This window comes from Lactuca virosa, chromosome 8 (assembly GCF_052849685.1).
Source record: "Lactuca virosa cultivar CGN04683 chromosome 8, Lactuca_virosa_CGN04683_v6, whole genome shotgun sequence".
Taxonomy (NCBI): Eukaryota; Viridiplantae; Streptophyta; class Magnoliopsida; order Asterales; family Asteraceae; genus Lactuca; species Lactuca virosa.
The window spans coordinates 72130544-72143391 of NC_136433.1; the positions used below are offsets into that span (position 1 = coordinate 72130544).

The 12848-nt window shown below is 36.9% G+C and overlaps 1 protein-coding gene across 1 annotated transcript; it reads right to left on the bottom strand.

The window, feature by feature from the left end:
- Window positions 1-3564: 3564 nt before the first annotated feature.
- On the bottom strand, window positions 3565-4044 carry LOC145130485 (uncharacterized). The gene has a single exon (XM_079065276.1). It carries the CDS (start codon window positions 4042-4044, stop codon window positions 3565-3567), a length of 480 nt encoding a protein of 159 aa, XP_078921402.1.
- Window positions 4045-12848: the final 8804 nt, after the last annotated feature.

Genomic DNA, 12848 nt, shown 5'->3' on the forward strand with positions numbered 1-12848 from the left:
ACAACAACTTCCACAACAACCTGATATCCTGGTGAATGCTACGGCCACCCCGCAGCCTTACGACACATCTAACGCACCATGGTCACTGCCCATGGTCTTACCACACCTTTACCATATCAACCTCAATCATCCTGAGTCGAACCTACATCCGACTGAATCCCAATCAGCGAAGCTTTAACACAACCCTCAACCTGGATCCATCCACATGTCTACTCTACATCACAAAGTATACACCAACCAACTGTTGGAAGTTTCCTAAACTCCCAGCTTACACAACTTCAATCCAGACGGCCAATTGAGTCTTCTTTCCTCCTGACTGGGATATGAAACTCACCTAGTTTCACACCTGATTCAGCTCCTGGAATTCTGAACGATTCTCCCCCACTTGGGTTCGTCGGAGCTCTCTCAACCCACAAAATTTGATGGATTCCAACCCATCTTACCTCCTTATTGTTGGATTAGGTGTCTAAGCCCATAACTATAACTGGTATGTACTTGACCCGATAGTAGCATGGTCCTTTTGGGTTGCCTTCACCAGAGCAATTTGATAGGATGGACTTTTGAGCAAGAGGTTCTTTGTGATTTATTAATATATTATAAGTATAATATTTTAATTGAGAAATAATATTATTTAATTAGTATTGATCAAGAATTAATTTGGAATTAATTTAGTGATAAAAAGAGACTGATTAAATTTACGGGGACTGATTAAGTAAATCAGTGATACTTATAGTATCGGCTAATGATCCATGGTTGATTAGGATGGGCTAAACCTATATGATAGTCCATGAAGGTTTAACCCACGGGGCCTAAGAAATATGAAGGGTCATGGTGTATTAGGGTTTGCATGGATGAAACCCTAGTCTTTGCCACACTATAAAATCAACCCCTTAACCCCTAAAATCGGCCCCCATGCATTCTAAGAAGAATCATAACCGATTTTAAGCTATCTAGCCTCTTCTCATAAGCGTCCTATTGCATTTGGTGTTTGTGACACATTAGAGGCATCACACTTGAGGTGCTAAAGCTTTCAAAGGCCAAGAACTACAAGCTACATCAAGAGGTATTCATCTAACTTGGATTTTATGTTGTATATCCTCAATTATATGCTCGTTAGGATGTATGCTTTGGAAAATTGAAATTGCATGTATAATTAGAGAAAACTTAGATCCAAAGCATCTAGGGTTGCATGTGCACCATAGGAGTGTTATAGTGCTTAAAACCCATCAGTGGTATCAGAGCCTAGGATTGTTTTCTGTTATATTGATGCTTGGTTATTTTTCAAAGCTGAAAAAAATCAAATTTCTGGCCTCTGACTGATGAAATCGCTGAGTCCAATGATCTGACTCGACGAGTTCACTCACAAACTGGCAACTTGACGAGTCCAGTTCATGCACTCATCGAGTAGAACATTCTGTTTGCAGATTTTCAAGCCTTTTGGCCAAGATTGGATTAGGATCATTACCACAAACTATTTTGTATCATAAAATTCGTGTTTTCTGATATGGTAATGATTATCCTCATTCAATTAAAGGACAATTGTCAAATTTTAAGATAATAAGTTGATTATTTGTATTATTTGATTTGAATTGCCTTGCCTTATGAGTTAGATTAGATCAATGGTAAATTATATGATAATGTTATTAATTAAAAAATTGATCTAAATGTTTTTAAAGAACTCCATAACTTGTCCTCGAGTTATGGAACATCAAGAGTCTCATTCATTAAAATACATTAACTCATAAGTTATGGAAACCCATGAGTTTTGAATAGTTTCAAAACTTGCCCTCAAGTTTTGGAATTTGTAAAGTCTCACTTATGAAACATTTAATTCCAAACCTTAGAATTTTAAAAGTTTAAAATTCAACCCTTATACTATTATAATATTATAACTTTAATAATTATATATATGTATACGAGAAGTCAGTCTTACCGTTAGTAGGCCTCATTCACGAAACCGGTCTATAAGAGGGGTATAAGGTTAGTGCCTATAAAATGGTGGTTTAATGGGTGTCCACTTTCACCCACCGCTTCCTTGACTGGTGGAGGGTTGTTAGCCGAATGGGTAGGATAAGACATTAATCCTCATTAATAAGTATAATGATATTATAAAGTAACTAAACTTTTATAAATTCCTAATCTTAGTTACTTTAGGAAAAATGTGAAAATGGTGCTATTCCATGAAATTGCACTTTGCACATTGCCAAGTCGTTAGTGAAGCGTGTGTGGTTAACCGGAACACTAATTTGGGACTAACAAGGGTGGCAAAGGGTAGCTTGATGTTTTTCATAGATCAATGGAGCGTGTGTGGTTAATCGGCATGCTGATTAGGTGATAAGTGACACCAAGAGGACCAAGCAATTTGCATGGTTATTCACACCTTGTTTGTGATCCTCGGTATCCCAGTCACAAACTTGAAGGACATAATCGAGATTTAAACATGCCATTGAAAATTTCAATGAGTCTCAAAGAACCTAGGAATTTCAATTCATTTAAAGCTTAATAATCAATTTTGTTTTTCATGGTGGAAATTGGTAAATCGTCATTTACCTACCTTCAAATATTTTGCAATTGGATTACGGCATCCCTCTTCCGAATTGTAAAATATTGTGTTGGGTCCTAGCCTTAATATTTCATTTGGGTGTTATAGTATGGACTCTTATCTAATCTAAACTTGTTCTTTTTTCCTTTTCAGATGTCTATCCCAAACAATGCTTCGGGCTCCAACCCTTCTAGCTCATTCTCCCTCATGAACTTGGTTGGGAGAACTATCTGCGATGGGTCAAACTTTAACGATTGGATTCGAAACATTAGTATGGCCCTTCGGTATGAGGACAAGGAATATGTCCTCGATAAAGAGCTAAAAGAGATTGATGAATAAACTGCTACCCCCGAGCAAATCGAGGAATACAGGGTTCATGAGAGGGACGCTGAATACCCAAAAATTCTAGGGTTTGCTCAAAACCCCCAAAATCGGCCATGAGAGGGTGAAATTGAGATGCAAGACAAAGAAGATGAAGAAAAGAGAAGAATTTCATACCTTGGAGCTTGATTTTTTGAACAAAATTGAGGAAGATGGAGTGTTTTTAAGGGTTTTTCGGAAGAGGGTAGAAGGGAGGAGAAAAACCACAGGTATTGTGAAAAGAATGAACAAAAGAAATCGATTTTAGCCTTAAAAAACGTCCAGCTCTGTTTTTACGTTTACACGGCCCGTGTAAACAGAAGGGCAAAATTTACACGGCCGTGTAAATGCTGAATTTTGACTGCGGTGGCTGGTCGTTTACACGGCCCGTGTAAACCATAAGCATAAGTTTACACGGCCGTGTAAATGTCTGTAAAGGCAAATTTTTTTGATTTTTTCTCTTTTTGAAATTGCAACCCGCTACTCCACTATTGCCCAGAAAATGATTTTTTACCCTCTTTAAGCATGAAAAACAATTTGGAAACTTGAAAAGGAAGAATATACGATGAAAATTTAAGAAATGACAAAAATACCCCCGGGTTGCCTCCCGGTTAGCCGCCCCTTTTTAATGTCGTTGGCTCGACTTGGACCCCATCTATTTGTCAATCTTGGTACTTTGGGTCCACTACTTCCTCCACTTCTTCATTTTTGACTTGAAATCCTTCATAATAAGGCTTCAAACGGTGACCATTTACCTTAAAGATCTTCCCGGTTTTTTCACTTGTGATTTCTATTGCACCATGCTCAAAAACATTAGTTACAACAAATGGTCCCACCAAACGGGACCTTAATTTACCAGGAATCAATTTAAAATGAGAATGGTAAAGTAGTACCTTTTGACCTTTTTGAAATACCTTGCGTGTAATCATCTTGTCATGGTATGCTTTGGTCTTTTCTTTGTAAAGAACTTCATTCTCATAGGCTTCATTACGGATCTGCTCAAGTTCTTGTATGTCCAGCTTCCTCTTCTTTCTGGATTCACTTAGATCCATGTTGAACTGCTTGATCGCCCAATAGGCTCTATGCTCCAACTCAACGGGTAATCTACATGGCTTTCCAAAAACAATGCGGTATGGAGACATTCCAATTGGAGTTTTGTATGCAGTTCAGTATGCCCACAAAGCATCATCAAGGCGTGTACTCCAATCTTTCCTTGTTGTATTCACTGTTTTCTCCAAAATACCCTTGATTTGTCGATTGCTCACTTCGGCTTGTCCATTTTTTTGTGGGTCGTATGCTGTGGAAACTTTATGAGTAACACCATATTTCTTCAAAACACTCCCGAGCATACGATTGCAAAAATGTGTACCACGATCACTGATCAAGGCCTTTAGAACACCAAATCTGGAAAAGATGTGAGCCTTCAAGAAATCTATCACAACTTTTGAATCGTTAGTACGGGTAGCCTTTGCTTCCACCCACTTGGAAACATAATCTACAGCCAAAAGAATATAAATAAAACCCGAAGATGATGGAAAAGGTCCCATGAAATCAATGCCCCAAACATCAAAAATTTCACAAACTAAAATGGGATTTAGGGGCATTTGATTCTTTGAGCTTAAAGAGCCCATCCGTTGACATTTATCACAGCTTGAACAAAAGACATAAGAGTCATGGAAAATACTTGGCTAGTAAAATCCACTCTCTAAAACTTTTCTTGCAGTTCTTTGAGGACCAAAATGCCCTCCACAAGCATAAGAGTGACAAAATGTTAAGATAGAAGGTACCTCATGTTGATCCACACATCGTCTAATCATTTGGTCAGCATAATATTTCCACAAATATGGCTCATCCCAAACATACCTCTTGGCTTCTTTCTTGATCTTGTCTTTTTGCCATCGAGTCAAATCTGGTGGAAATTGATTCGTGACGATGTAGTTCACAATATCAGCATACCATGGGGCAACTTTTGCTGAAAATAAGTTCTCATCGGGAAATGCATCATGAATGGGAGTCGAGTCATCGGGAGAAACAATCCTGCTAAGATGATCAGCTACAAGATTTGACTTTCCGCTCTTGTCCTTGATTTCAATATCAAACTCTTGTAAGAGTAATACGCATCGAATGAGTCTAGGCTTCGAATCCTTCTTTGCAAGTAGATATCTAATTGCTGCATGATCAGAATAAACAATGACTTTAGAACCTAGTAGATATTGACGAAATTTATCTAAAGCAAAGACAATAGAAAGCAATTCTTTTTCAGTTGTTGAGTAATTGGCTTGTGCATTATCAAGTGTTTTTGAGGCATACTAAATGACATGAGGGACTCGGTCTTTTCTTTGCCCCAACACTGCACCAACTGCGTGATTACTGGCATCACACATGATTTCAAAGGGCAAACTCCAATCCGGTGATTGAAGTATTGGTGCTGAGATTAACAACTCCTTCAACTGATCAAAAACTTGCTTGCACTCTTTGGAAAATTTGAACTCTGCATCCTTTTGTAGAAGCCCACACATGGGACGGGATATCTTGGAAAAATCTTTGATGAATCTTCTATAAAAACCTACATGGCCAAGAAATGAGCGTACCTCACGAACACAAGTGGGATAAGGTAAAGACTTAATGACATCAATTTTTGCTTTGTCTACCTCTAACCCCTTAGAAGATACAACATGACCAAGTATGAGACCCTTATCAACCATAAAATGACACTTTTCATAATTCAAAACAAGGTTGGTCTCAATACATCTTTGTAAAATCTTTTTCAAATTGCTCAAACACTCATGAAAAGAATTACCATAAACTGTGAAATCGTCCGTAAAAACTTCAATGATCTCCTCAACATACTCTGAAAAAATACTTACCATGCACCTTTGAAAAGTGGCGGGAGCATTGCAAAGTCCAAAAGGCATCCGCCTATATGCAAATGTTCCGAATGGACATGTGAAAGTGGTTTTTTCTTGATCCTCGGGTGCAACGGGTATTTGATGAAAACTGGAATACCCATCCAAGCAACAATAGTGTGTTTTTACCGCTAATCTTTCCAACATTTGATCAATGAAGGGAAGTGGGAAATGGTCTTTCCGAGTTGAGGAATTGAGTCTTCTATAATCTATGCAAACTCTCCACCCGTTTCGCACACGGGTGGGGACTAATTCACCTTGGTCATTCTTTATAACAGTAATACCTGTCTTCTTGGGTACAACTTGGACTGGACTTACCCACTTGCTATCCGATATAGGATAGATCATCCCCGCATTCAACAACTTTAAAATCTCCTTTTTCACAACCTCCATCATTGGAGGATTCAAACGCCTTTGAGCTTCTCGGGAAGGCTTGTAATCTTCTTCCATAAGGATCTTGTGCATGCAAAGCGAAGGACTTAGCCCTTTGATGTCGGCTATAGTCCACCCAATAGCTTCCTTATACTCCTTCAAAGTGGTGACAAGCTCTTCTTCTTCTTTTGTTGACAACTTTGTGGAGATGATCACTGGTAAAGTCTCTTTCTCTCCAAGATACGCGTACTTGAGATGCTCGGGTAAAGTTTTGAGTTCCAATTCTGGTGCCTGCACAATAGAAGGAACAAGTTTTTCATTAGACATTGGTAATTTCAGCTTTGGAACATCAAACCTCATTTTCTTCTTTTCATCCATGCAAGATACAACTTCCAAAATCTCTTCATCAATTTTAAATTGCTTGGCAAGTTTTTCCACCCTTTCCTTTTGAAGATTCCTGTCGAAAATGAGAGCTAACACATCAAGATTAGACAAATCAAAACACTCCTCTGTTAATGGTTCAATAACATCCACAAAATTCAAAGATGAAATATCACTTGGATATCTCATAGCATCATAGATATTGAAATTTATCACCTCTCCATCAAATTCCATGGATAATGTACCATCATAAACATCAATTTTTGTCCTGGCTGTTTTCAAAAAGGGCCTTCCTAGAAGAATTGAGCTTAAATTTGGTGAGTCGTCATCATCCATGTCAAGGACATAAAAATCTACTGGAAATACTAACTCATTCACTTGGACTAACACATCTTCTAGCACACCTTTTGGATGTACCAAAGATCTATTAGCCAATTGAATGATTACCCCGGTCTTCTTCAATGTGCCAATATTTAAGGTTTTTAAAATAGAATATGGCAAAACATTGATAGAAGCTCCAAGGTCTAGCATAGCTCGTGGAACATGAAGATTACCTAACTTGCAAGGAACCGTGAAAACACCCGGATCCTTACATTTTTGAGGTAGTCTTTTCTGTAACACTGCAGACACATTTTTGTTGAGTTTTGAGCATTCTAACACTCCTATGGTGTACATGCAACCCTATAAACCTTGGATCTATGTTTTCTCTATTATACATGCAAATATTAACTATTCCAAGGTTTCATCCTAACTAGCATATTATGAAGCACCTATACTACAAAGTTCTAGTTAGATGACATACCTTTTGATGTAGCTTGATGTCCTCAAGCTTTAAGAGCTTAGCCCCAATAGTGTGGAAGCCTCAAATGGAATCACAAATCACCAAAACACCTTGGAAGAACTTGAGAGAATATGTATGCACACTAAAATCGGCCCACACTTTTTTCACACACTTGTGCCAATTTTGTGAGCCAAGGACCCCTTTATATATTATGGAGGATTAGGGTTACATCCATGTAAACCCTAATACTCATGACCTTTCATTTACATAGGATCCATGGGTTAAAAGCTCCATGGACCATCCATGAAAGCTTAGCCCAACCTAAATGAACTTGGCCCATTCCATATATATAAGAGTCCATATTTAATTAGTTCTTTTTGATCACTTAATTAATTCTAAATTAATTCTTGATCAATACTAATTAAATAATATGATTCCATATTAATATATTAGAACTTATAATATATTAATATAAATCATAAATATACTATTCTCAAAAGACTATCCATATAAATTGTGCCGGTGAAGTGCAACCCAAATGGACCATGCCGGGTCGGGTCAAGTACATACCAAATATAGTTATGGACCTAGACATTAATCCAACAGTCTCCCACTTGGATAAGTCTAAAACTATTATTGAGTATGACTTCAAAACCTAACTGGCAATCGTAGCTCTTAAAGCCGTTGTCGAACTCTGACCTTGTCAATGACTTGTCCATTAGATAAGGGATCATATATTCCTCCATTCTAGATATCATATGGACTGAGACATGGATTATAATCATTCTCTCTGTCCATTTGTTGTTTCCCGATTTCCGATTTATGATGACTGACTGATTGAACAAATCAAATCAGTCCTGGCTTGGCCAAGCACTCACATGTGTCATTGCTAAATCATCGAGGGGCCCACAGATATCGCTTTTATCCCGAAGGTAAAAGGAATGGATAAACTTCGACTCATATGGCTTGTTCTACTACTTGTTGAATCATACATAAAGGCACGTTTTATAACATCGAGTTACCAATGCGTTTTCGTGCAATCAATGTATAACTAACTCATAGTAACAACTCATATCTCTAGGTTTTAAGAATATAAGATATTTTCGTCTCATGATTACTCGTGATAAAATCCATGAAGTGATTCAAATGAGCGTGGGTTGAATCCAATACTCAAAACTTATGAGCACTCATGAGTGTTGTAGCATCACTTTGTCCACCAACTTGGACCTCTACAAACCAACCCATGACAATCTTGATTCATATCTACTTCCAACATATGACCGACTGTGGATGGTTTGAATAACTTAATCATTCAGGAAGAGCGACTTAGTTATTCTGTAGTCAAAACATGCAAAGTGAAACACAAGAATAAATGAATCAATTATGGTATCAAACCCTATGAATATAAATAAACACTTTTATTTATCACCATGCTGATTACTCATTATTCATTGTTTCGGTTTTATCACCTTTATACTTGAATTAAAAACACTAGTTGTCCCATGCTCCAAGCATGTACACTATGTTTTTCTTAAACAATAGCTTTGCCATACACCAAGTATGCACTCTATGTTTGTCTATGATCCTTACTTTGTGAAATAAACCAATTGAACATAATTTCAATGATTCTAATTTCACACTCCCAAATCCTTATCGAAAAATGTGAGAATTTCAAATTCCTATCATTTATCGAAATCTGTTTAGATTTTAAACTTATATGCATTGACCCTCCTATAATGAATATGTACAAAGTCACAAAGACTTGTCAACAGTCATTATAAGGTATTCCAATGGAGATCAACTCCATGGAAACTAAGTCTCATATTCAAAGTACATTGCTTTGGACATGCTTCTTGCATTAAGTTTTCTAATCTTACACAGATAACCTCCACCTATGGAGACAACTCCATATTCTCATTTTGACTATCACTTCTGAATAAGAGATGCCTCTTTTCAGAATATGTCAATATGGTCCTTCCAAAATTAGCACTATACTTCCAACTGTCCCTGAGCAACCAATCTTTGGTAAACCTCAGATTGTCCTCGACAATTTCTTAATCATTTTAGTCATATCCAATTCTAGACCTCTTCCCTTCTTAATGCCTCTGGGCATTTGGAAAAATTTAGAAATGACAAATATTATAGCACATGCAATCGATCCTGTACCCAAAGCAAATGGTACACGATTCATGATGTCTCACATAAAGACATGATTCTAGACCAGTCTTTTGCTACAATATTTTTATTTGCCATGTTTTCAAAAATTTCACTATGAAGAGGGATGTCGTAATCATAATCGAATTTTGAGAACGCAATATATAGAATTTCCTTAAGTTGAACCAATCCAACATGAAATTCATATATATATTCTTGACTAAAGATGATTAAGGTCTCAATCTACGCCTTTAGAACTGAAATGAAGTATATCCTCTCCCTTAATTATAGCAAAACAACTTTTTCAATCCCTGCAGCCTCACGAATTGAAACTTTTGTTTTCTATAATTAACATTGCTAACTTGCAACACTAACAATAATTATCATGCTCCCACTAACATGATGATTATTAGCATAACACTTATGCTCCCACTAGCTTTGACATGTACTCAGAAATCAGCTGGACTTCTATAAATCAATACTTTATTGACTTTCTTACCAAAGTTCAGATTTATGATACGAGATGCTTTGATAAAACTTTATCAAAATCATACACCTTTCCTTAGATAGCATGCATGTGTGTCTAAACAATTTTAGAACTATGAAAAGGGATGCCGTAATCATAGTCTCAATTGTTTAGACCTTTTGCCATCTGCTTCAAATCTACTTGGTGGAAGTGTTTCCTCACCATCATTTTCATGAATCGGAGAGAAACCTTATGACCCTTAGATTTTATGGTGTATGTGTTCTTATCCATGTGAATCGTCAAAACCATAGTCACAAGACAAGGATAATGACAAATCCAAACTCATATGGACTGAACTTATGCAATCTTAACTTCTTGCCACCTGGCAGTACAGGGCCTTCCATTGCTTCCAAGTTGTTGTGCAACCAATTGAGAACTTTCAGAACTCCTATGCAAAGCCAACTTTAACTGGAATGGGCACAGAATATGTCAACACGATAGGTTATAAACCTCAAGTCGTGTGCTAGTGAAGAACCTCAGGTTTTATTCTTGATTAGTTCTTGAAATTCTTTTTAGGATCTTTAAGACTCCCACTATCCTCTTGACATATAAGACTATCTTGCCAAATATTCAAGAGACAGTGCGGATTCTTTATCAAGACAAACACTTCACGCAATTGGCCTTAGTTGGTCTTTGTTTTATCCAAAACATCACAACTTACCAATTTCAAATGTACAAGAGTAGGACACTTTTACTCTTACATTTGACAAGTGTTTTAAACCTTTCTTTAATATATGTCACTCAAGTTACAATCTTGGAGTATGACTCTAAGAATTGTTTTGGATCGAAGTATGACTCATCTTCCTGATCTAACCATTTCAACAATTCATGACTCCTCTTCTTAGTCATAAGAATGCACTAAGATGACCTTTAGAGGACTAATTGTGATATGATTTCTAAATCATTAAGATGATCACAAACATGATACTAAAGTACTCTCCCATCTTTTCAGATTTGAGAAACTTTTATCTTTCTGCCTAATTTGATTCTTCCCATTCGTTCTGCCATACATTGAGACTTTTCCAATGTTTTAGAATTATACTTAAACTTGTAAGTATAACCATATTTACTAAACTTTACTAAATCAAATAGTCTTAACGAGCTTTGTGGTGGACATGACCAGTGCACAAGAATGTATACTCGATCCCTTTAGTCCTTCACTTGACTCACACATCCATGTGAACAAGTAATTAGTCTTGATTTTCCAATGCTTGAAAGTTCTCATTCATCATAGTATTCAACTTACATGATTCCAAGTTTCGGTCCAATTGAAACTTGGGTGATGAGGAACTTTCCTGATTTGGTAAATTTAGACACTACCACAAATGAAAGAATCAAATCCATTTTCCAATATTGCTGTCAGTGGAATCATATAAGCAACAATTTTCCACAAATGCCATTGTAAGGATACTTCAAATAAATAAAATTAAACAATTTTCTTTTATTTTAAAACTTTGCGGAAAAACTTATCCTTACAATCCACATAGAAAATTGTTGTTATCTATTCCTTAGCAATATATCATAACATTCTTAAGCAACTGCTCAAAATTCTGATGCGATCGAAATCCACCTTCGCGATCAGAATCAACATATACTTCCTTTAAGATTTTTCTCTATTCTTTGATTCTTAAAACATCAACATGTGACCCAGTCACATCATGTAATGAGGATCTCAGAATAGAACTTAACAGAGTTAGATAATGGGCTCTACCTGATGTAGAGTCAAACTTATTGACTTTAACATCCTTAGGTAAATTTGGCAGCTTTGCAATCAACGCCCCTTCCTTTGGCAAAATAAACATATGGACCCTTTGGTAATGGGACTATCTCAGACTTAGCCTTTCTCTTTACCATTTGGTCAACCGGGTTGACTATGGCCAATCCCTTTCCATTTGGAAGAGAATGCTTTTTCTGGATTTCCAGTGTCACCATTGTCACTGTCCATAAAGTTTTTGGGAAGTTGATCTTCTAATCAAATTTGCTTTACTATCGTTCCAAATCATTGCTGAGTCAGCAGCACCAAGCAAATAGATATGATCATTAAGGTTCATGTCATAGTCTGTTTCATAGTAGTCCCAAAGGAACTCACTATGTGACTTAGAAAGTGATTGAACATCCAACTTTCTCAAGACTTTGACACCCAACTCTCCCGGCTTGTCAATATGTGACTTCATCTTTAAGATGTGATCACAGATAGACCTTGCTTGCCATTAGGGCTTGAGTGACCTTGAACTTGTGGGTTAGGGAGAATAATTGGAGGAGGTGGAGGAAGAGAAGTATGACTTCCATGAGCCAAACTCGGGAAGTCATATTCATTAGGAAAGCTTGGTTTGGGAAGATCATTGTTGTCTAAACCAGACATCAACAATGGGAGAAATTCACGTAAAGTTGATTTAAGTCCTTACTATAGCACCCAATATGATATATTAATGCTAGGACCCAACAAACTATTTTATAACTTGGAAGAAGGATGTCGTAATCCAAGCTATAAAATATTTGAAGGTAGGTGAATGACGATTCACCAATTTCCACCAAGATAAACGAAATGTATTATTAGGTTTTAATTGGTTTTGAAACTCCTAGATTCTTTTGAGATTCATTGAACTTTTCAATGGCATGTTTCAATCTCGAGTGTGCCCTTCAGGTTTTGTGACTGGGATGCCGAGGATCACAAAACAAGGTGTGAAGTAACCATGCAAATATACTTGGTACCCTTAATATTTACCCCTCAATCGATGTGCCGGTTAACCACACACGCTCCAACGATACTATGATAAACATTAAGTTACCCTTTGCCTACCTTGTTAAGTCCAGGTTAGTGTGCCG